We start from the raw sequence: 24211 nt of genomic DNA, 5'->3' as shown, positions 1-24211 counted from the left end.
AGCCATAAATATTGGATCCGATTTTCTTTTCAATAAAAAACAGTATTTACAAGTGAATTGTATCCTTTTAAATGCCATTTTAAAATGGAAAAGTACTTGAAAGTCCTTGAATTTCATTTTGCAATGTCTGTGGGAACCCCTGTGGTTTGTATATTCTCTTCATTAACACATTGGTTGCCAGCAGGGGGTGCGCGATTTATCGCTTGGATGCCACCACTCTAATCAATGAGAGGACGAGCACATTTGCGAACGCATAAACTATATCTTAAATTATGTGTCTAATACACCCGTCGCTTATCAATGACTTGCTTGCAGTCAACATGTACGAAACGTATTGTTTTTTCATCAGTACATTTCCGTTTTATACCGTTTTGAATGAGTATAGTTTAAGATTTCTAGTGATTCCAGAAAAATCCACAAATAGCTCTAGTGGAATACACAAAACTGTCATTTTTCGGCCTATTTATGAATAGTTTTCAAATAAACGCTAGATTATCGATAGTATGTGTACCTATGCACGCTAGAGAAGCGGGCTGAAAAACCGTATCTATGCCCTGCCTGGCGCTAACGTCATACACGCACACATAGGAGACACGTTGTGAATGCTGTGAAAAAAAACTGATTAACCCAATACTGGTCAAATAAAGTCTTTACGTCACATCAGATGTTCTACAAAAAGATTAATCCAATTCCTGATCGCCATTCCAAATATCGATCACATTGACTCCATTCCAATGGGTGCAATACCATCCGGGAGACGATAGGGGGTGGTATTTGCCCTTTTCGAGCTCAGAGCCCGTCCCAATGATAACGTGAGGCTGGATGGATGAAAAATTAATGGATTTGGGCACTTTTACACAATTCCTGTGAGTTTATGGAACACCTCTGTAATTTTAAATTTTTTTTAATTCATTGTTTTGTATTTCTAATCAAGTCCTCAAAAACAGCATTTTTCTACCTCAAGATCTTAAGCCGTTTTGAGCCTGGGCTCCAACCACTGTGTTCGGAACTGTGTGGAGACTCATGCAGCTGAGTCTCTCTGACATCACAAATCAGCACATTTTCAGATGACTCAGTTCAGTGAGGGTGAATATTGTAAGAGGAGAATTGGAAGAATGCGCCAATATGAGAATTAGAGACATAGATCATATTAATATAAGTCCACATAGCTAGGAAACAATGCTAAACACTGAAAAAGGCCATTTATAAGATAGTTCCCCTTTACTATCACACAACCGACGGTCGCCATCGTGTGGCAGTGAAAGGGTTAACAGTTTTGGTAGTGCTGGCAGTGAAAGGGTTAACCCCGCCTCCTCACTATTGGCTATACGCTCTGCTCCATAACTGTGTCAAAACACACATCTGACAGACAAACCACCCAGATTATGCATTCTAGCAGCCTCTATCCACCGCAACACTTCCAGGGGAGAGAGCGGGGGTAGAACATTTATGAATGTGGATGAGAGCCTTGACATTAAGTGGTTGCAGCTACGGCTGTGGGGGTGTGGGAGACATGATCCAATGGCATGCCCGAGTCTCCTGAACACGGAGAGACCAATCCCAAGTCGATCGGCACTTTCTCGCCCGAGCCGTAGTCACTTTTCTATTGGATGTCTCCCACAGCCATAGCTACAACAACCACTTATGTCAAGGCTCTCATCCACAGATAATTAATTTTCTCCCCCCGCTCTCTCTCCCATGAGCTTAATGTAACGCGGAAGTGCAGTGGTCCATATCTTGTTTCAGTCCTGTTCTCAACGGGATGTTTGTGTCTAATGAGCGTTCCTGCACCATCTAGCAGTGAAAAATGACACTTCATTTGTTCAAAAGGGTATTTTAATCAGAAAAAGAATATAAAATCAAAAAAGGTAATTCGTTTAACAAAAACATTTGTTGCTTCAGGGGAGAAAAGAAACTTGCCATTTGTTCAGTTAAATTCTATATAAAAAATACACTTTGCTTGTCAGTGGCAGGTATTAATTTCAGAGACATCAACTAGTCTAGCTGAGACATTGTGAGTAATACAAAAAAGAAAACAGACCATAGCAGTGTTTACATGTTGCCAGTCAACTCTACCATTTTGAACAATGAAAGTAGGTATAATCATCATTGAATGCCGACTGTTTGGATCCACGTGCAGAGTGACATCTTTCCTCTTCAACACAAAGAAGGTACAAGGTACAGACTAGAGGAGCACGGACACTCTTGTCGATTCATGTCACAGATACAAGCACAATGCCATTTAATAATGAAGGAAAATTAAATGAAAGGTTGCCATTTGGTTCAATTAAAATGTAACCATCTGTATAAAGAATGTTTCCCCAAAAAAAATTCTGCTCAAGTCAAAATAGTCAACATCAAGTAAAGCATCTTATCCGCACTCAAAATGCACTTAGCAATATCGCTGCATCTCTTTAAAGGAACACGTAGGGCTGGGCGATAAAACGATAACGATAACTATCGCGATAAATTATTTCCTCGAAATAAACATGAAACGTGGTCGCAAAGTTTCGATATATCGATTTTCCAAGCTTGGATATGAGCATGCACTAACAACCAATCGGTGAAGGAGATGGCCGAGAGCGAAGGAGACCCAGAGGTAGGACTCACTCAACAACAAGGCTTGCTAGGCTAATTAGCTTGCACTGCGATGTTTTATATATTTACGTGCCGAGTATGTGTGTGGCGTGAATTCTGAGGCCACGTTTATAGTAGTGTGGGTATACAGTGGACGTCGTTTCAATATATTGTGGCGGAAGAGAGTATTTTAGTGTCATATTTAGCACATTGTCATGGAATACACCGCTTAGAAGCAACAGGCTGGCTAGGATAACTAGATTGCACGGCGATGTTTTATATATTTACGTGCCGAGTATGTGTGTGGCGTGAATTCTGAGGCCACGTTTATAGTAGTGTGGGTATACAGTGGACGTCGTTGCAATGTATTGTGGCGGAAGAGAGTATTTTAGTGTCATATTTATTACATGGTCATGAGATATTCCGCTTGTCGGCTAACTGCTAACGTGCGCGGACTGATGACGACATCAACTCGACTTGAGACATTCGCAGCAGCATAAGAAGTTAATTAAACTTGACAGACATTATATCGACGATAATTATCGATATCGAATTATATGAAAATTATTTTATAATTTTATCGCGATAACGTTTTTGGTCATATCGCCCAGCCCTAGGAACACGCCAACATTTTGGGAATTTAGCTCATCACAAATAGTCTGTTTGTAAGGAGTCAAACATTAAAATTCATGGACTTAATCAAATTCAAATCTGCACAAATTATGTTTCTGGCAATAAAAAACAAATTACCAAGCAGCATTCAAAAAAAATTCATGGCTAGAGAGAGTGTTTATAATTTTAGAGGGACATTAGCTTTAAAGCAACCTACAACTCTTAAAAGTATGTGCATTGCAGTTTGTGGGGCATCACTCTGGATGCGAATATAAAATTAAGCAAAAATATCAATAAATGTAAAGGTAGCTATAAACAAGCACTTATGGACACGTATAAGAGAGAGGAGCTTGAGCAGTAATGTGACTGCCTATTATTTTTTCTCATTTGGATATTTGGATATATAAAAAAACTACTTTTATTTAATTTTTTTATTTGTTATATTATTTTTATTAAATTATAATGTCAAATATTGTAAGGAAGGGGCAGGGCTTGATAAGTTGTTTTACTCCCCCCTGTTCCTTCTCGAACACTTATTGTATGGAAATAGTCTGACTATTTACCTCTGTTTTTTTAAACTTGTTTTATGTTTCTATGTTCGAGACAAATAAAAATCAAATCAAATAAAAAAAAACTTCTCCAGTCAGACAAGAAGATAAGATAGCTTTCTACTGAACACAGAGAGGAAACTGGTATCTATCTTCTTGTCCGACTCTGGAGAAAAGACGATCTAATTTCCTAAAATGTTGGTGTGTTCCTTTAACACAGAACCATGTGGTCCCGCTGTGGCGTTTATCATTTCCTCTTGCCTTTGCCGGGTTTGGCCAGCAGGGCGGGGTCGATCTGTTGCGGAGACAGTCCCTTCACGGAGAAGAGGCGGCCTGCCCGCTCTGCCAGGGTCCCCCCGCACTTCATGCCCCGCCTGGTCAGCGCCGCCTTCAGCGCCTCCAGACCGAGCGCTTCCAGGTCCTGAACCGAGCCTGCCGCATCCAGGTCCACCTCCACCACCACCGGGTCCAGAACCGAGCCTGCCGCCTCCAGGACCACCACGGTATCTTTATCTTTCTGCTGCTGTCGGGAAACAAGATACAAGACATCAGAGAAAACAAGATACAAGACATCAGAGGAGACAAGATACAGACATCAGAGGAGACAAGATACAAGACATCAGAGGAGACAAGATACAAGACATCAGAGGAGACAAGATACAGACATCAGAGGAGACAAGATACAAGACATCAGAGGAGACAAGATACAAGACATCAGAGGAGACAAGATACAAGACATCAGAGGAGACAAGATACAAGACATCAGAGGAAACAAGATACAAGACATCAGAGGAGACAGGATTTTGTGATCTATTGTGTCAAAGGCTTTCTTTAAATCTACAAAGACGCCAACTGTGTACAACTTTGTATCCGTTTTGTTATTATTTCTTCAGTTAATTCAATCAATGCCATTGAGGGCGATCTGTTGGCTCTAAAACCGTATTAGTTCTCGGTTAGTACGTTTATTATTTTCTACAAAGTGATCCAACCTGTCCACAAATAATTTCTCCAGTACTTTTGAGAACTGTGAGAGCAAGGACATTGGTCTGTAGTTTGTGAAGTGTTGTTTATTGCCTGCTTTGTAGACTGAGGTGACCTTTGCCCTTTTCATTTTATTTGGGAATACGAGTCCATTTTACGACACCGATATGATAACGTGAGCATCTCACTCTATTCATTCTTCTACTCACCGGCTGCTGGGTGCTGGTACAGTGGGACGTACTGCTGGAGTCTGCCTCTGTGCTGGTGGTACAGTGGGACGTACTGCTGGAGTCTGCCCCCGTTGTGCTGGTACATTGGGATGTACAGTCTGCTTCTGTGTTGGTGGTCTCTTGACTGGAGCTGCTGCCAGGAAGCTCTTGGTGGTCATCTTCAGTGGACGTGCATGGAGCTGATGAACATACCGCCGGCGTATCCGCTGGGCTCGGGCTGTTCCGTCCTGCTGGTGTGTCCGGCGTGTCCGCTGGGCTCGGGCTGCTCCGTCCTGCTGGTGTGTCCGGCGTGTCCGCTGGGCTCGGGCTGCTCTCTGAGGAACTAGCAGCGCTGGCTGGAGCCACGCAGGGGTTCTCTGAGCCACTAGTGGAAGTACAAGGATGGGCTGCTACTGCTGCTGTAGCAGAGGCTTCCATCTCCTGCTCCTCCTCCTCCGAGGAGCTAGCAAGGTTCTCCAAATCACCCGTCCTAAAAGCAATGACCAAAAAGAGAAATATGTTAGCAAAGACAGGGTACGTCTCCCAATGCATCAAACATGCTTCACATCCTTGAGATCACCACCCCTCCCTGCGTGCCCACTTCAAGGTAAAACCCTAAAACTATCTACTAATTTATCCCCAAACAGTTAAACTTAAGCAGTCCTCTGGACCAGTTAAACTGACCCTGGAGCAGCTCACAGTGGAGCAGTCCTCTGGACCAGTTAAAACAGTTCAACTGACCCTGGAGCAGCTCATAGCAGAGCAGTCCTCTGGACCAGTTAAACTAACCCTGGAATATCAGCAAAACAGTGAACTCCAAACTCACCAGAAGCATTTCTTCTTAGTAGACTGATGGCCTGTATTTGGAGAAGACCTTTTGCGACGAGGTGCGTCGTTCACTGCGACCTGAGAACTGGACGAGGCTTGCATCCCTGGAAGAAGACACCAATCACACCATTTTAATCTACATGAAGAGAGCAGATGACACACTGTGGCCTAGGGTTGTCACGATACCATGTGCTAGCTAGCTAACGTTAATCAATAAAGATCCTCACTGCGATTGCCGATGGTTATGATAACTAACTAATCGCAGTGAGGATCTTTATTGATTAACATTAGCTAGCTAGCACATTTTGCATAGAATAAACTCCACTAACATTAGCTTATATAGCTAGCGAACTATAATTCTAGTTAAAGCTAGCTATCCAACGTTAATCAATAAAGATCCTCACTGCGATTGCCGATGGTTGTGATAACTAACGTTACGTGCTACAGTAGCTCCCATCAGTACTGTAGTCATGCCATTGATGCCAATATTCGTTGGACGAGCTATGCTAGCTCTCGTGACTAGTTTGTTGTTCTTCATTCCATGAAGGTTGCTTCCGGTAAACTAGCGCAACATCACCACTGACAGCAGCGCTGTGCTCCAATAGGAAGGCATTCGCATGCATAAATGAATAAAGAAAGAAAATGTATCCAAATGCAGTATAGTATCATTTCGAACACTCTAGTACCGCAGTACTATACTAATAGCGGTATACCGTGCAACCCTACTGTGGCCACCCTTCTGGCTGTGAGTGACATCAGAGGGAAAGGAGTGCGTCGGGTCAGATATCAGAGGGAAAGGAGTGTGTCGGGTCAGATATCAGAGGGAAAGGAGTGAGTCGGGTCAGATATCAGAGGGAAAGGAGTGCGTCGGGTCAGAGAACACGTGATATCAGAGGGAAAGGAGTGCGTCGGGTCAGAGAACACGTGATATCAGAGGGAAAGGAGTGTGTCGGGTCAGAGAACACGTGATATCAGAGGGAAAGGAGTGTGTCGGGTCAGAGAACACGTGATATCAGAGGGAAAGGAGTGTGTCGGGTCAGAGAACACGTGATAGAGGGAAAGGAGCGAGTCGGGGCAGAGAACACGTACCTTTCAGAACGGAGTCCTCCAGGCGCTCGGAGAGGTCGTGGCACTGCTGCTCGTAGTCTGGGTCGGTGAAGAAGTGTTTGGGCTGGGCCAGCTTCCTCTGCAGACGCTCCACGCGGCGCTGCTCCTTCTCCTCATCGCGCTCCGTCTGCTTCTTCAGCCAGTCTGCCATCCTGAGATTACAGAGACCAGGTTAGTCTGCCATCCTGAGATTACAGAGACCAGGTAACAGTCTGCCATCCTGAGATTACAGAGACCAGGTGACACTAGTCTGCCATCCTGAGATTACAGAGACCAGGTTACCGTCTGCCATCCTGAGATTACAGAGACCAGGTTACAGTCTGCCATCCTGAGATTACAGAGACCAGGTTACAGTCTGCCATCCAGAGATTAAGAGACCAGGTTACCGTCTGCCATCCTGAGATTACAGAGACCAGGTTACAGTCTGCCATCCTGAGATTAAGAGACCAGGTTACCGTCTGCCATCCTGAGATTAAGAGACCAGGTTACAGTCTGCCATCCTGAGATTACAGAGACCAGGTTACAGTCTGCCATCCTGAGATTACAGAGACCAGGTTACAGTCTGCCATCCTGAGATTACAGAGACCAGGTTACCGTCTGCCATCCTGAGATTAAGAGACCAGGTTACAGTCTGCCATCCTGAGATTAAGAGACCAGGTTACAGTCTGCCATCCTGAGATTACAGAGACCAGGTTACAGTCTGCCATCCTGAGATTACAGAGACCAGGTTACAGTCTGCCATCCTGAGATTAAGAGACCAGGTTACCGTCTGCCATCCTGAGATTAAGAGACCAGGTTACAGTCTGCCATCCTGAGATTACAGAGACCAGGTTACAGTCTGCCATCCTGAGATTACAGAGACCAGGTTACAGTCTGCCATCCTGAGATTACAGAGACCAGGTTACAGTCTGCCATCCTGAGATTACAGAGACCAGGTTACAGTCTGCCATCCTGAGATTAAGAGACCAGGTTACAGTCTGCCATCCTGAGATTAAGAGACCAGGTTACAGTCTGCCATCCTGAGATTACAGAGACCAGGTTACAGTCTGCCATCCTGAGATTACAGAGACCAGGTTACAGTCTGCCATCCTGAGATTACAGAGACCAGGTTACAGTCTGCCATCCTGAGATTAAGAGACCAGGTTACCGTCTGCCATCCTGAGATTAAGAGACCAGGTTACAGTCTGCCATCCTGAGATTACAGAGACCAGGTTACAGTCTGCCATCCTGAGATTAAGAGACCAGGTTACAGTCTGCCATCCTGAGATTACAGAGACCAGGTTACAGTCTGCCATCCTGAGATTACAGAGACCAGGTTACAGTCTACCATCCTGAGATTACAGAGACCAGGTTACAGTCTGCCATCCTGAGATTACAGAGACCAGGTTACAGTCTGCCATCCTGAGATTACAGAGACCAGGTGACACTAGTCTGCCATCCTGAGATTAAGAGACCAGGTTACCGTCTGCCATCCTGAGATTACAGAGACCAGGTTACCGTCTGCCATCCTGAGATTACAGAGACCAGGTGACAGTCTGCCATCCTGATTAAAAAAATCAAGCACTTTAACCCATTCTCCGCCAATGACGTGTTAAGGTGGCTTTCTCCACCATGCGTAATCTGACAATGACGCCGTAAGGCGTCTTTGAGATCAATATATTTCATATTTTCGTCATGGTATTCCCATTTCACCCACGGAGTCTTGGCTGAGGCGGTCTGAGCCAGCAAAACTCTGCAACGCTTCAATACTGCCACCTGGTGGCCGATCGGTGAGTTGCCAAACCGAAAGTGCCCGGTCCGTCCCCTATTTTCGTCCGGCCACTCACTTATCGTCCCGGGGCTCAATCCGCACACCGTCGATATGGATCTTTGCCATCTCAATAATCAACATCATTTGGACGTGTATTAGTAATATACAAACCGGAAATGGATCGCCTCGAACCACACCACATAGATGGGATCTGTTTGCGCCCGTGTGATCGCCCAACGCTACGAGGAGACTGGGGTGAGTTTTAGCGTTTTTGATTACCATTTTTGATACAAACTGCTCTGATCAATATATCATAAATCATTTAACGTCGGTCACGGAATTATAAACGACCCCCCCCCCCCCCCCCCCCCCCCCCGTTCATCCGCGCATGATGAGTCATAACGTCTAGGACCATGTACAGTTGAATTTTTTTATCTGGCATCGATCGGTATCAAACTGCATTTGATCATCTAATATATGCATTTATGGCTATATCTCACGTTCTATGAAATACTGCAGAAACCGATAAAAACATATTTATACTCTAGACCGTATTTTTGTATGAATGAAAAAGTAAAACGTTGCTACATCCTGAACGATAGATACTTGATGTTGAATGGGCCATAGTAATGTCAATTTAGCAATACAATTTAAAAAGTTATAGCCCTGCAAAGAAGGGGAACATCTCCATAGACAAATAGAGCGGGCAGAGGATGGTTTAGGATGGGTACAATGCCCGGCAGAGAATGGGTTAAGCACTTCAAGGACCTTGTGCGAACCCCGTCTAACATTGCATATCTCTACAGCCGACAGTGTGAGTGTTGTGATGGAGAGTCCACTGCACACCTAAAACCACATTAAGCTCCATTCAAAAGGTATTGAGGGCCGCTGGTCTCTGCTATTTTAGGAAGAAAGACAAAACACGGATTGGCTGAAGGAGTCTGTCTGTCAAGGCAAGTACCCTCACCTATTGAATGGGTCTGGGCGGCTAGAAGTCCAGGCTCAGTATGCGGTGGCAAATGAGTCTCGCTACCAGCCTACGACGATGTATAAAAGGACTACAATTCACGGTTGACCCGGTATGCATGTAAACACTAGGGCTGTCTTAAATACTTTGAAGCTTCGTTCGATGGGCATGGGATTCGATATGAAAATAAATTTTGATTATAAAAAATAAAATAAAACGAATATATATATGATTTTTTTATTTTTTTTTTCAAAATCAACTCCGTCTCTCTTTGTTAACAACAACAAGCAATGCCGTTTGTTATTTAAGACGAGGTCGGACTCGGCACTGACAGATGTGTTCATTGTGCTGCTTTTATAAAGCCTCAAATGACGGCTTACAATATTTCAAAAAGCAAAGTGTTTTGTTTGTCTAAGCTTTAAAAAGGTTTAAACTTTACAGCACTGACAAAGTTGAACAAAGTGCTGTACAAGTCCCACAATATAAAAATATATATATAATAATAAAAAAAAGATTTTTTTAATCTCGAAGCTTCGAATTAAAATCGAATCTCGGCCCCCGAAGCTTCAAATTCAAAAAAAAATATTCGAATGTCAGCCCTAGTAAACACCCTCAAATTATAGCAGAAAGTCTGCACTTGACCGTGTAGTCATTGTTCCAATTCAAATCCCATGCGAGACAAAAAAAATAAAATGTTTCACTGGACTCAAAATGTATAGACTGCACTGGTAGATTATTTTCGTAGGTTTATTTTTTTTTAGCCCCTTGTCCCAATCCACCCAACAATGGTCATATCCTCGACAAGGTTATCAAAACTCTACATAAGCCGTATCAGCTCTAGTTAAAAGGATGACTAGTCTTACTCCTTCTCGTGGTTCACGTCACGCAGCCGCCTCCCACTGAGGTCTCTACAGGCCTCGCGGTTGGTGGTCTTCTCAATCTGGGCCCCCAGGGCTCGGAGCATGGAGCCAAAGCCTGCAAGACACACACACCAATCAATTTTTTTTTAATTCATTGTTTTGTATTTCTAATCAAGTCCTCAAAAACAGCATTTTTCGACCTCAAGATCTTAAGCCGTTTTGAGCCTGGGCTCCAACCACTGTGGTAACTGTGTGGCGGCATCTGCCACATTATCATGCAGGGTGTCTCTCTGACATCACAAATCAGCACATTTTCAGATGACTCAGTTCAGTGAGGGTGAATATTGTGAGAGGAGAATTGGAAGAATGCGCCAATATGAGAATTAGAGACATAGATCATATTAATATAAGTCCACATAGCTAGGAAACAATGCTAAACACTGAAAAAGGCCATTTATAAGATAGTTCCCCTTTAACATAGGAGGATTGTCCAAAGTTTCAACTAGACTTCAAACTGTGTTAGCACAGATACAACTTTAAAAAAAAATTACAGCTACTTGATTCTGTACAACATGATAGAGCTATCTATATAAATAAAGATTATTCTTATTATTCTCCTTAACGTTATATTTTTAAAGAGAGTCCTGATTTTTGGAATCCTAGCAGTATTTCTTACACAACTATGTTGGTCATTGGTGGAATCCTCTCAGCACAATCCATGCCGTTCCTCATACTAGCTTCGGCTAAGTTAGTCACAAACCAGTGGTCCAATGCAAAGTCAATGGGGTCAAGCTCCTGTCTGTACAAGCTGACTGAAGACAGGAGCTCGACCCCATTGACATTGCATTAGTTTGTGGCCAACTATCTGGAGCTAGTGTGAGGAACGGCAAAAGGACTCGGTACCAATGAACAACATTGTTTGTTGGTAAGAAAGTGTGCTATATGGGGGCGGCTGATTGGCACAGTGGGCAAGGCGCTCGCCACTAACTCGGCGTTGCTACCGGCTGGCCGGTCGTTCATACTAACACGGCAAGTGTTAAAGGGTGGGAAAGCCGGTGGGTGGGGATTGGACGTTGTAGACAGCGACTCCTACAAGTCGGTTTGGTGACGCCAGTGCGGCGGAAGCACGAAGTAGCGGGGGCAGCGTGAGCCTCCCACGCGTTACTCCTCGCCACTGAGAGTTCGAGCTGCTGCGGTGAAAAGATGCGACAGGCTGCCTCCTCGTGTACCGGAGGGGACACGTGATGCAAGGCTTCTGTCCTCACTACAGCCAACCAGTGGGAGGCATAGTCTTGCAACGTTCAAGACAGGGAAGAATTGGATAATACGAAATTGGGATGGGAGAAAAATGGGGAGAAAAAGTGGATAAAAAAAAAAAGAAGTGTGCTATATGGTTCCAAAAATGTTAACCCATCAATTTAAGTTTTCATTTAATCAAATACCAACCTCCCATTTAACTGATACATAATCACTTCATCATCATTAGATAGCACTAGCAGTGCTAGTACTTAGTTCTTGGTACCTGGACTGATAATAAATACTGGTAACTTACTGGGTGCATATCTAGTCAAATAGTATCAGATCAGAGGAATGTAAAGCAGACTGACCCCCCTTCCCTCCACAGAGCCTTGCTTCCAGGAGGTAAATGCTTCCATCTTGTATTTTGTCATCCAATGCCAACAGTCGCCCATTACTCTTGACGTAGAAGTCCACGGAAGGAATACCCTGAAAAGCAGCGTTATTGTGTGTTATTTGCAGTGTTGGGACTAGGCCTGCCACGATAACACATTTTGATTAATTGCCCCCGAAAATATCGCGATAAGCGATATTATTGCGACCGGTTAGAGAATTTTTTTGAGAAATTTATTTCCCAAAACTTTTATTTTGAAGCCCACCGCTCCGTCTTTTCCGGTGTTTAAGACTTTTATTTTGAAGCCCACCGACCGGACCGGAAGTATTGTTGTGATTATCCTAGCCGACAACTTGTCTCGTCCGGTTGTGTTTTTTAGTTTTAACGTTAGCTACTAACGTTAGATGCAGCTACTACAGGCAATCAACGATGAGGAGGAAAGCAGTATTATAATAGAATAGCTGTGGTGCGTAGGCACTGCAGCACGACTCGAAAACGACCTGTTATAATAAATTAATTCATGTTTAACTTGTCCCCGTCTCCAGTCCTTTGACTAGCCCCACCCGTTCATTGTAAACAATGATGCATGTAATTGTATTAACGTTATTCTGTGTTATTCTAACGTTACACTACAAATAACGCTACTTGGTTAAAAGGAGCAACACTATTGAGAAATGTAGTTAAGCTATGTGGTGTTGCCCCACGGAGCTCCTGTGCTGTGCTGTAGTAAAGCCAGCGGCCCGCCTCCCAACACGGACAGTGACTGACAAGGGGCACTGGTTCCGCCTCATTAAAACAAACGCGCAAATAGCAATTAATCGCGTCCGTCAAAATCATTGCATTCATTTAAATTATCGCGGCAATTAATCGATTTATTGATTATCGCGGCAGGCCTAGTTGGGACTAACACATTACAAAGTAAACGCCATTACTTTTGGCAGTAACTAGTACTCTAACTCATTACTTTTTTAATTCAGTAACTCATTGTGGTGTGGATTAAAACTTTCGTTTTTGGACCCGTTTGCTGCCTGAACTCCAGCTGGCGGGCTTGTTCAGAACACAGCTAGAACCTCCACCACAAGTCTCTGTAAGTAAGCTAGCAAATGGCTGCATGTATTTCATACCACGCTATGTCCAAAAAATCCGAACCATCACTTGTCTTTTGAAGGCCATAGCGGGCTCAGTTTTTAAGCTAGCATAAAGCCAGTGGTACCATTATTAAACTTTAAGTGACACTAATACACATCATTCTAACTTAGCGGAAAAGGGGATAAATATCAACACCTCTGGTATCTAGACAACAATATAAGACAACCTGACGTTGTCAGGTGTCATTCACTGGAAACTGTCAGGTTGATCAACAGATTTAGACTGTAACTAAGAATCATTGGGCATTAATGGGAGCAATTGAAATAATGTTGTTTTTTAAGTAACTAAAAAGTTACTTTTCACAGCAACGCATTACTTTTTGGTGTAAGTAAACAGTAACTGAGTTACGTTTGAAATGAAGTAACTAGTAATGGTAACTAGTTACTATTTTTCAGTAACTAGCACAACACTGGTTATTTTGTCACAAATTGGTTCACACAGAATGGAGGACTTTCCTGATTGAAAACTTTATTAACAGATTGCAGAATGGGTACAATACAGTACGGCTCAATACACACAATTGTTAAGGGAATGCAGACCAGAGAAAGACTTTCGTCTTGTTTACACCAGGGTCCCCCATTTCTCCTGCCAGGCTTAGCTTTAATACAGAATGTTTGTGTTAAAAAGTAGGGGGGAGCCGGGCGGTAATCGCTTGAGAGCTCCAGACACTATACCAACATACTTGGATGGATCAATTATAGAATATAATATAAATACTTTATTCATCCAGCACTACAAATCACACAGTAAACAACAGTAAACATTTAGGTAGGCAAATCAAAAGTCACAAATTATATTGTTGTTCTGCAAAAACGTAATATTGTGGGGAAACTAGATCACCGATGTGAATCGCCGCATTACAACTAACCTATTACTGTAACAGTAGTAATGTAACGCTAATACTTAGTTTCACCGCAACCAAGGAGTAAACAGAAGGAGCTTCTATCCTCAAGCCATCAGGATGCTCAATGACAATAACACTGTAACAAACCATCACATTAGTGTTGTCAAAAATATCGAAAAATCGATACATATCGATTCTGAATATTTAAAAACGGTTTCAATACTCATTTCCCGAAATAGCGATACTTTCTGCAGTATCGATACCAGCTGGCTTGCTCGCAGTGTTCTACCGCAAGTTGTTGACAGACAGACGCACGCTGTTGCAGAGCAGGCTTGCCCCTCCTCCTCCTCCCCCTCAGAGACCCTCCCCCTCACAGACCTGTCTTCAGTTTGTAAACAAAGATTTTAGCTCCGAAGATGGCAAGTGCTTGTGGATAAAGAAAACAGCAGAAGTGCTGTTTGGAAGTACTTCGGGTTTGAAGTAAACGACGAAGGAAAAGCTAAAGATGCCACGATGCACATTTGCAAGCGTTGTTACAGAGCAGTGCCAACGATACAGCCATTAGCTAACGTTAGCTAGTCATTCCTCCGTTAGCTTATGCTAGCTAGCTGGCCACCTTTATAATTACTTCATGGAAACGGAGTAACGTTAAGTCGAGTTCATTCATACTACACTAGTACACGTATTAACTCGACATAACGTTACCCCGTTTGCATGAAGTGTTTAATTAGCAGCAATCTTGTTGAAAATGTAACGTTAATAAATGCTCCGAGCATAGCTACGGAAAAATCTCTCTCTCTCTCGCCGTCATGAAAATTGTTGTAGTTGTTGTTTTAACCAAATAAAAAGCAGCAGCACTATTGCATAACTGAGTCATGTTTGCTATGTATTTCTTTCTTTAGAGTTTGTTTTAGCATGATGTTTTATAGATGGTTAAACAGGTTTTTGTTTTTAAGAGGGGTTTGATTTAGATTAGATAATTTAGTTATTTTTAAATGTCTGATCTAAAGATAAACAAAGGGTTTTAAAAGTGTTATATTTATCTTCTCTTATAGTACCAGAGAGAAGCTGAGGAGAATCAACCAGCAACAAAAGCAAAATTTGTTAAAAAAAATTATATATTTTTTTCCCCCATTTATTTATCTTTTTGGTATCGAAAATGGTATAGAATATCGATACTTTTCAAGGTATCGTATCGAAGTCGAAATTCCAGTATCGTGACAACACTACATCACATACATACACTCACAGCACACATCCACACGTACTTTATATTTATATTTATTGGTAAAGAGATTTGCACTACAACTCATACCTCATTGCACCTTACCTAAGTTGTACCTCATCCCATTTCTGCATTGTACTGTATATATTGTATTGTAACTCAGTTACAATTTTTTTCTACTCTGTATTGTATATATATATTGAACACTTGTTTTGAACACTTTTGTTTACACTTGTTACGTACTTTTGACTTATATATATATTTTTTTACTTATCTATTTTATTTGTATCTAGCACACTCTCAGGAGCAGAACAGGAACAAGCATTTCATGTAAAAGTATTCTGTATTTTTGTATGAAACTTGAACTTAAATACTGTCACCGCAAGGAGGCGCCTTTCAAAACCACTCTCAAAGAACACCTACGGGAGGCTGCAATTCTAAACTGGCCCCTGTAAATGTCCTAACCCAACCCCCTCCAATGTACAGTAAATTACCAAGTATGGTTGTCAATATTCCAATGTACAGTTTTGCTTGTACAGTTGTACAGTGTCCCCCACCCACCCCTCCAAACCAACCCCTCCCCCCACCTCCAATGTACAGTTTCTACTATACCGGTACTCTCTTTTCTGGACTCTTTTCGCATCACAAACAGTACTGTATTTGCAAATCTGGTATGTCATAAATGTATAGATGTCGCAGTATTGTCTATCTGTATGTCATGTGTGTCATATGTTATGATGAATTGAAAATGGGGATTAATTGATTGAAAACTTTATTAACAGATTGCAGAATGGGTACAGTACAGTTCAATACATACAATAGTTAAGGGGATGCAGACCAGAGAAAGACTTTTGTCTTGTTTACATCAGGGTCCCCCATTTTCAATTCATCATAACATAATATGACACGACATACAGATAGACAGTACTGCTACATCTATACATTTATGACATACCAGATTTGCAAATACAGTACGGTTTGTGTGGTGTTGTGATCGTGGTATTGACTGACCTTTGGGAATTATTTTGACATGTACATGGGTACCTTGGTCGTGTAGTGTATCTTGTAGACCAGGCCCATTGCAAGTTGCTGTACTCTGTCGTTCGTCTGATGTAAACAAGACGAAAGTCTTTCTCTGGTCTGCATCCCCTTAACAATTGTGTGTATTGAGCTGTACTGTACCCATTCTGCAATCTGTTAATAAAGTTTTCAATCAATCGCCAGGAGTAAACACACGGAGGACACGGCTCAGAGCCACGACAGGGCCGCTACTAACGGCTAAGCTGCGTGCCACGCTGCACCACGGATAAACACAACTATTTAAAACAAGGAATGACCGAAGTACTTACTTTGTCGTTTAAGAAATGGCCTCGAAGGTCACGGATACATGTTCCAATAGGAAAAGAGACGCTAGAGAAGCTCTTAAAAAGCGGACAGGAGACAAACACGTCCATGTTGTTTCTTCCTCTTCTTCTTCTCTTAATCTCTTCTGTTCTGGCGAGGGTGACGTCACAGCGGTTAAAGTCATAGCGTGTTTCCGGTCTTTATTTATTTTTTAAATATTTAAAGAAAAATCGTACGGTGTAGTGATTGTAATGGTACATAACATAATTCACCCACAGAACTATTGTTAGGAACATTCTAGAACATTAGTTCCGCCCGAACATTCTGGAATGTTTGTGATGATGTCATGGCAGAACATTCTAGAACCTTAGTCCTGCCCGATCATTCTGGAACGTTTGTGATGATGTCATGGCAGAACATTCTAGAACCTTAGTCCTGCCCGATCATTCTGGAACGTTCGTGATGATGTCATAGTAGTCCATGCTGGAAAGTTGATGATGATGCAATAGTAGAACCTTCTAGAACCTCTAACATTCCTATTTTAAGCGGTGGTAGGAAGGCATTCTGCGTAGCTTTCTAGTAGGCCTAATGTATTGTATCTTGTAGTTGTGCTGATGAATATTAAAGGAGTTACCTTCGACTTCCGGACATCGCCTCAGACTCCCGTCTCTCAGCACTACAACGGACATATTAATAAATGTTGGTCATAAATATGGATTACACACTTTTTTTTTTACACACAGTTTATTATATAATATACACAAACGCTCAATAATATAAATATATATGAATGTTCGTTTCCTTCCAAAAAGCAGCTGGTTGGTGTGCGTCACGCGTCAATACTTTTACCAACTAACTTGCATTTTTCCGCGATCTGATTGGCCACTGACGTTTCTGGTCATGTGACATCTGCGGCAATCGTGTGACGCCTGTTTCTATCACCGGTTAGCGTGAATACTTTCCCCAAGGTGGTTGTCCTTCCGCGTTCGGTTTACACTGCCTGATTGGCCACTGACGCTTCTGCTCGCTCCTAACTTTCAGAACTTCTCTCAGTTCCACAAGTCCATCACATCCAACACCTTTGTGTTTTATTTTTATTTATTTGATTTTATCCCCCATCCCCTTTCCCCTAGGTGGCTTTTTACCCCCAAATAGGCCGTTATTGAAAATAAGAACTTGTTCTTAATTAACCTGCCTATTCAAATAAAGGTTTGATGATGATGATGATGATGATGACATCAGCTACCTACGTGTTACTCCTTAACGCTCGCTCCTAACTTTCAGAACTTCTCTCAGTTCCACAAGTCCATCACATCAGCTACATACTTGATTGATTGATTGAAAAGTTTATTAACAGATTGCAGAATGGGTACAGTACAGTACAGCTCAATACATACAATTGTTAAGGGGATGCAGACCAGAGAAAGACTTTCGTCTTGTTTACATCAGGGTCCCCCATTTTCAATTCATCATAACATATATGACATACATGACATACAGATAGACAGTACTGCTACATCTATACATTTATGACATATCAGATTTGCAAATACAGTACTGTTTGTGATACAAAAGTGTCCAGAAAAGGAGTGTATATACATTTGGCATAGAAACTGTACATACCTGCATCAATATACTACTATCAACTAACTCGCTACCGCCTTGCATCAATATACTAACTAACTAGCACATCAATGCACTAACTACTACCGCCGTGCATCGCTATACTGCTACCTACCACCGTGCATCAATATACTAACTATTGATGTGATGTCGATTGATATGAATAGCGCGTTACGTTAATATAGAGAGATGAAAACAATACGTTATTTATATTGATGTGATGTAGATTGATATGAATAGCGCGTTACGTTAATATAGAGAGATGAAAACAATACGTTATTTATATTGATGTGATGCCGATTGATATGAATAGCGCGTTACGTTAATATAGAGAGATGAAAACAATACGAGGAAATGGGCTGTGGAACGGAAGGACTTGGGCTGTGGAACTGAAAGCTAGGCGCAACGCGATTGGGCGCTGAGAGAAGAGTCAGTGGCCAATCAGGCCGCGCAAACCGAACGCGGAAGGACAACCACCTTGGGGAAAGTATTCACACCACCGGTTAAGCTTAGGCACTCTTTCGAAGTTGGTTAAGGTTAGAGTTTGTCTTAGAGCAGGGCGATAGACCACCAGCCCTGATTCCAAACTCTAACCGTAACCAACTTCGAAAGGGTCGCCTAAGCTTAACCAGTGATAAACTAGGCGTTAGGTAGTTTGCAGCAGGCTGTTAGAGGCGGAAATAGGCGCAGAAACAGGCGTCACACGATTGGCGCACATGTCACATGACCAGAAACGTCAGTGGCCAATCAGATCGCAGAACGCGGAACTGGAGGTTTGTTGGTAAAAGTATAGACGCGTGCGTCACAGCCGTGTTCTTTTTTTTCATAGCCGCAGTTTGCGGAGACGCTCTCTGATTGGCCACTGACGTTTCTGGTCATGTGACATGTGCGCCCAATCGTGTGACGCCTGTTTCTTTCACCGGTTATTGCGGTTAAGCTTAGGCACTCTTTGGAAGTTGGTTAAGGTTAGAGTTTGTCTTAGAGCAGGGCGATAGAACACCAGCCCTGATTCCAAACTCTAACCTTAACCAACTTCGAAAGAGTCGCCTAAGCTTAACCAGTGATAAACTAGGCGTTAGGTGGGGGACCCTGATGTAAACAAGACGAAAGTCTTTCTCTGGTCTGCATCCCCTTAACAATTGTATGTATTGAGCTGTACTGTACTGTACCCATTCTGCAATCTGTTAATAAACTTTTCAATCAATCAATCAAGGTAGTTTGCTGGCTGTTAGACCCAGAAATGGGCAAAGACACAGCTCGTCACGCGATTGGGCGCACATGTCAGTGGCCAATCAGAGAGCGTCTCCGCAAAATGCGGCTACGGAAAGAAATAACGCATCACAGCCATAAGCGGAAGTGTGGAGGCGGGCATTTTGGGACAACAATCAAGATGGCGGCCTTCTGTAAAGTAGCTTCGAATCTGAGGACGAGCAGCAGCACATACTTATATCCCAAAAGATCGTCGTTGTTTCTCAGTAATAATAAATCGTTCTACAGTACAACCGACACCACGTCGGAAGAAGAGAAAGATGGGGCGAGTCGTGAGGGAGAACCAGTCGCGCACAACAAGATGAAGAGCGGCTTCGCTGCTGCCTTCGACCTCCACGCAGACCTGCGGCAGAGACAGCGGCGGGTCACCGGGACCAGCAGTACCCCGAGACACCAGCAGTCCTTCGCGGCGCTGCTGCGGCGCTCTCCTCTCATGCAGATGGGACCAGCGAAGCACAAGGTATACCTCCTGTATGTCATAGATGTCATCATGATGTTGTGTATGTCATATATGTCACTATGAATTGAAAATGGGGGACCCTGGTGTAAACAAGACAAACATCTTTCTCTGGTCTGCATCCCCTTAACAATTGTGTGTATTGAGCCGTACTGTATTGTATTGTACCCATTCTGCAATCTTGTTACATAAAGTTTTCATTCATTCATTTTTACTGTATTTATTTACTGTATTTATATACAGTCGTATATTTTATTCCATTTTTATTCAATTTTATTCTTAGGCAATTTGATTTGTTTTGTTATTCTTATTCGTGACTAGCCCCTTTCGCGACTTTAGGTTTGCAAGCCTGGGGCTTTTGTGACCGCAGTTACTTATTTTCGCATCCCGATCGCGTTTTCCTTAATGCCAAGCAAGCAGTGCAAAAATGCTTCCGCATTCGTCACCGCACGCCAGTGCGGTAAAGCGCCCTTCTTTTCAGACAAATGCTACCGTGCGTGCACCGGCGGCGGCGTGCTCGCTCAGGTGCGTGCGTGCGCCGGCGTGCTCGCGCGAGGTGCCCGCGCATGCGCATGAGATCCCGCCTTGGTTCGACACGAGCGGAGCTCAATATATATAAGTCACCGCCCCTTATTCAGTATCTAGCAATAGCTCAATTGGCAAGGCCACATGGCTGTGGATCCTATGGCTCGTTTGCTGGCGAGTTCGAATCCCATCGAAAATATTTTTTAACGTGATTTTTTTTTAACGTGTATTCTTTCGCCGGTTAAGGTTAGGCATGGTTAAGGTTAAGGTTAGGCATTGTTTCGGAGTTGGTTAAGGTTAGAACGGTTAAGTTTAGGCGCTGTTAAGGAGCTGGTTAAGGTTAGAGTTTGTCAAAGAGAATGGCAATATAATTTCTATGGTTAAGGTTAGGCATGGTTGAGGTTAAGGTTAAGGTTAGGCATTGTTTCGGAGTTGGTTAAGGTTAGAACGGTTAAGTTTAGGCGTTGTTAAGGAGCTGGTTAAGGTTAGAGTTTGTCAAAGAGAATGGCAATAGACAGCCTATTTCCGCGCGACCTGGGCGCTGGGCGGCGGAAAATGAAAGGCGCATTACTGCACGCCACTACGGTAAATTTTTGCACTGCTTGCTTGGCATAAAGCTACACGCATCCCGATCACCCAGGAAAACAACAACCAAGCGTGATCGCGGGGCTCGGAGTGTGTCAAAAACATATCAGATCTGAATTTCAAAGATACCCAGCGTACAATATGGGTTTAACACAGCTTCACGATGGGGTCTGGAAGCTCGGAGTTGCTAATAAACAGTTTAAAACATTGTTAGGAAACACAAGTGGTACTCACAGCGAACTCTGGCAGCAAGATGGCGTCTTCTCCTTCTGCAACTTCTTTTGTCGCATGCCTGGTGCGCCAGCAATCACTGCGCTCCCTATCGGTCCCTGTTGGTCATTACCTATATAGGCCATTACAGGGTAGAATCTGCTGAGCGCGTCTCCTGTGTATTGTTGTAATGACCAACAGGGACCGATAGGGAGCGCAGTGATCGCTGGACGCACCAGCCATTTTGCCAAGGTTCGCTCTGAGTACACTCGTTTTATGAAAATAATTTAAAATGTTTATTAGCAACTCCGAGCTTCCAGACCCCATCGTGAAGCTGTGTTAAACCCATATTGTACGCTGGGTATCTTTGAAATTCAGATCTGATATGTTTTTGACACACTCCGAGCCAGGGTTCGAAATTAACGGGGGCTTGGGGCATAATGCCCTTGAAAATGGACAAAATGCCCTCGAAAATCAGTTAAGGGCACTTAATGCCCCCGACAGTTTACTAATTATATATATATATTTATCCGGTAATGGAGCGTCTGTGTATCGTACGATTCAGATGACGCGCAAATAAAAAAATTCATTTGGCGGAGCCGGTGTTCTGCACTGGCTGCAGGCAGCAGCAGCAGCACTGCATCAGGTGCTAGTCAGTTTGTGTAAAAATGGCACGCACAATATAAATCAATCTTCATTACGACTTAGAAAACATAGCCATTAACATTACATAGGCCTACACACATCTTGCCATAGCGTTAGCAGTTTGTACAACACAACGCACGTTTTAACTATGGTAGCCCGACGCAGCCCGCAAGCTAATACTGTACAGTCAATGAAATGTCACCGTAGCTACTAGCTACTGTAGCAGAGGAGGAAATGGGAGTCTGAGAGGCGGGGTGTTTAAAGACAATGATAGGCGTTTATTCAACATCAAAGAAGGCTAACATACAACTGTGTTTTACTAACTCCAACCGGGACTATTGCCGCTTTCGCGCTGCTTGTTGATGTTATGAACTCCTCCTAACATGACCGGAGCTGAAGGTGCCACACGCTAAAATGTCCGTGGGGACCCGGCGCCAACCCATAGATAGTTCCAACTCACCGAATTACGTAATCCACCACAGTTGCACTCAATATTTAAATAATGTTAGTCTAAATAAATGTAGACAGAAACATAATAATTTCAAGCAGAAAACGAATCTTTCCATTAAGAACTGACAATCAGGGAATTTAAACATGGTTGACATTGTTTTTGTGTGTTTATATTAATTAAAGAAAGGAAAGTCTAGTGCTGGCTGAGCATATTGTTTGTTTGCACTAAGTTAATACTTTGACAAATGTAGCCTATATTTTTCAGTCAGTTCGGTCTTTGTGTGCCAAACATTATTTAAGGCTGTAAACACTGTAAACCTTTTATTTTATTTTTAATAAATGAGAAGCATGTTTAGATTTGAGTGTTAAATCTTTTTTTAATAAAAATTATTAACGTATATCGAACTAAAAACCGTGACCCCAAAATCGTGATACGAACCAAACCGTCCATTTTGTGAACCGTCCCACCCCTACCGTTTATCATAAAAATTCAGTGCCCCCGAAATACAAAAAAAAGCCCCTGAAAATCAATTAAGGGGGGCAAAAAAAGCCCTTGAAAAAAAATGTTAATTTCTAACCCTGCTCCGAGCCCCGCGATCACGCTTGGTTGTTGTTTTCCTGGGTGATCGGGATGCGAAAATAAGTGACTGCGGTCACAAAAGCCCCAGGCTTGCAAACCGAAAGTCACGAAAGGGGCTAATTCATGACCTGTTATGTCTAAAATGTTTAACGTTGAGCGATTTGCAGTTTTCAAATTTCCCTCTGGATTAATACAATTATTTCTATTCTATTCTATTCAAGGTCGTCTTGGGCAGAATCTTTCACGTCGCCAACGACGACTTGTACATTGACTTTGGAGGGAAGTTCCATTGCGTTTGCAAACGGCCGTCGGAGGACCCAGAGAAGTACCTGATGGGCAGAATTGTGCGCCTGCAGCTGAAGGACCTGGAGCTCACGTCTCGCTTCCTGGGGGCCAACACAGACACCACGCTCCTGGAGGCAGACGCCATCCTCCTGGGATACATGGAGACCAAGGACACAGACCAGGACGTGTCGAAATAAACAATGACGCGAACCAGAGCTTCATAATTGACTTGAGTAAACTTTGGACGTTGGTGTTGTCTTTCGTACATTTGGACAACATGTATGTGCTGCCTTGTATGTTTGTATAGTTCATACCAAACTGTACACATGTGGATAAAGACGGAGTCGTGGAATATTCAGTCTCATAACTACAGAATATTGACTACAAGAATCTGGAGATGTGCACATCCTTATGACTGATCTGATGCTCTTCTAAAGACATTGAAAAATAAATGGTTTTTGTTTTTATTTACCATACCCAACAAACCTATCTTGGCATATAATTATCGGTGTCGCCGTTAACACAATTCAGTCTACGGCCAGCTTCACATTTCATACTTGATATCACGCATTTTAGTTTTAGCACTGTTTTTGGATTTCATTCACTAATATTTTAAATAGTTAATATTGTTAAAGATTTAAAAGACTATGGAACTGAAGAGCTTCTTAAAACTAATAGTTGTAACCAAAAATAATGTGCTGTTTGGTAGAGAGGGTATGGATATTTCTTGAAGAAAAAAGGTACTCTATTTATAGTGAAAAAAGCTAAAATGCCTTTATTTAATTGGCAAGTTCTTATATAACATTAAATAATTAAAATATGAACTCTGATGCATTTTGTCTAGCCTTCAGGGAGTTGACTCTGAGCTGAAAGGTATTCTCCCTGATGAAGGCTGGATGCCAAAACACATCAAGTTAATATTTAACCATGTTCTGTAAGAACTTGCCAATG

General features: G+C 42.7%; 2 protein-coding genes across 3 annotated transcripts; one reads left to right on the top strand and one right to left on the bottom strand.

The window, feature by feature from the left end:
* Positions 1-1818: 1818 nt before the first annotated feature.
* On the bottom strand, positions 1819-16758 carry sde2 (SDE2 telomere maintenance homolog (S. pombe)). Of its 2 annotated transcripts, none has more exons than XM_084317836.1 (7): positions 16637-16758; positions 12047-12164; positions 10443-10554; positions 6845-7014; positions 5754-5859; positions 4928-5417; positions 1819-4260 (listed from the first exon to the last, which is right to left on the bottom strand). In XM_084317836.1, exons 1-7 carry the CDS (start codon positions 16739-16741, stop codon positions 3985-3987), a joined length of 1377 nt encoding a protein of 458 aa, XP_084173962.1. In that variant the 5' UTR covers positions 16742-16758; the 3' UTR covers positions 1819-3984. The 2 variants fall into 2 exon arrangements, with proteins under 2 accessions (XP_084173962.1, XP_084173963.1); XM_084317837.1 differs by having other exon boundaries at positions 1819-4257.
* A 2887-nt stretch (positions 16759-19645) lies between these two features.
* Positions 19646-24127, top strand: mrps28 (mitochondrial ribosomal protein S28). Its single transcript, XM_084318107.1, has 2 exons — positions 19646-19983; positions 23197-24127. Exons 1-2 carry the CDS (start codon positions 19825-19827, stop codon positions 23455-23457), a joined length of 420 nt encoding a protein of 139 aa, XP_084174233.1. The 5' UTR covers positions 19646-19824; the 3' UTR covers positions 23458-24127.
* Positions 24128-24211: the final 84 nt, after the last annotated feature.

The sequence above is a fragment of the Notolepis coatsorum genome (assembly GCF_963971535.1).
Source record: "Notolepis coatsorum genome assembly, chromosome: 7".
Classification (NCBI taxonomy): domain Eukaryota; kingdom Metazoa; phylum Chordata; class Actinopteri; order Aulopiformes; family Paralepididae; genus Notolepis; species Notolepis coatsorum.
Note: the sequence above shows the minus strand (reverse complement) of the source record. Positions and strands in the feature narration are given on the sequence as shown.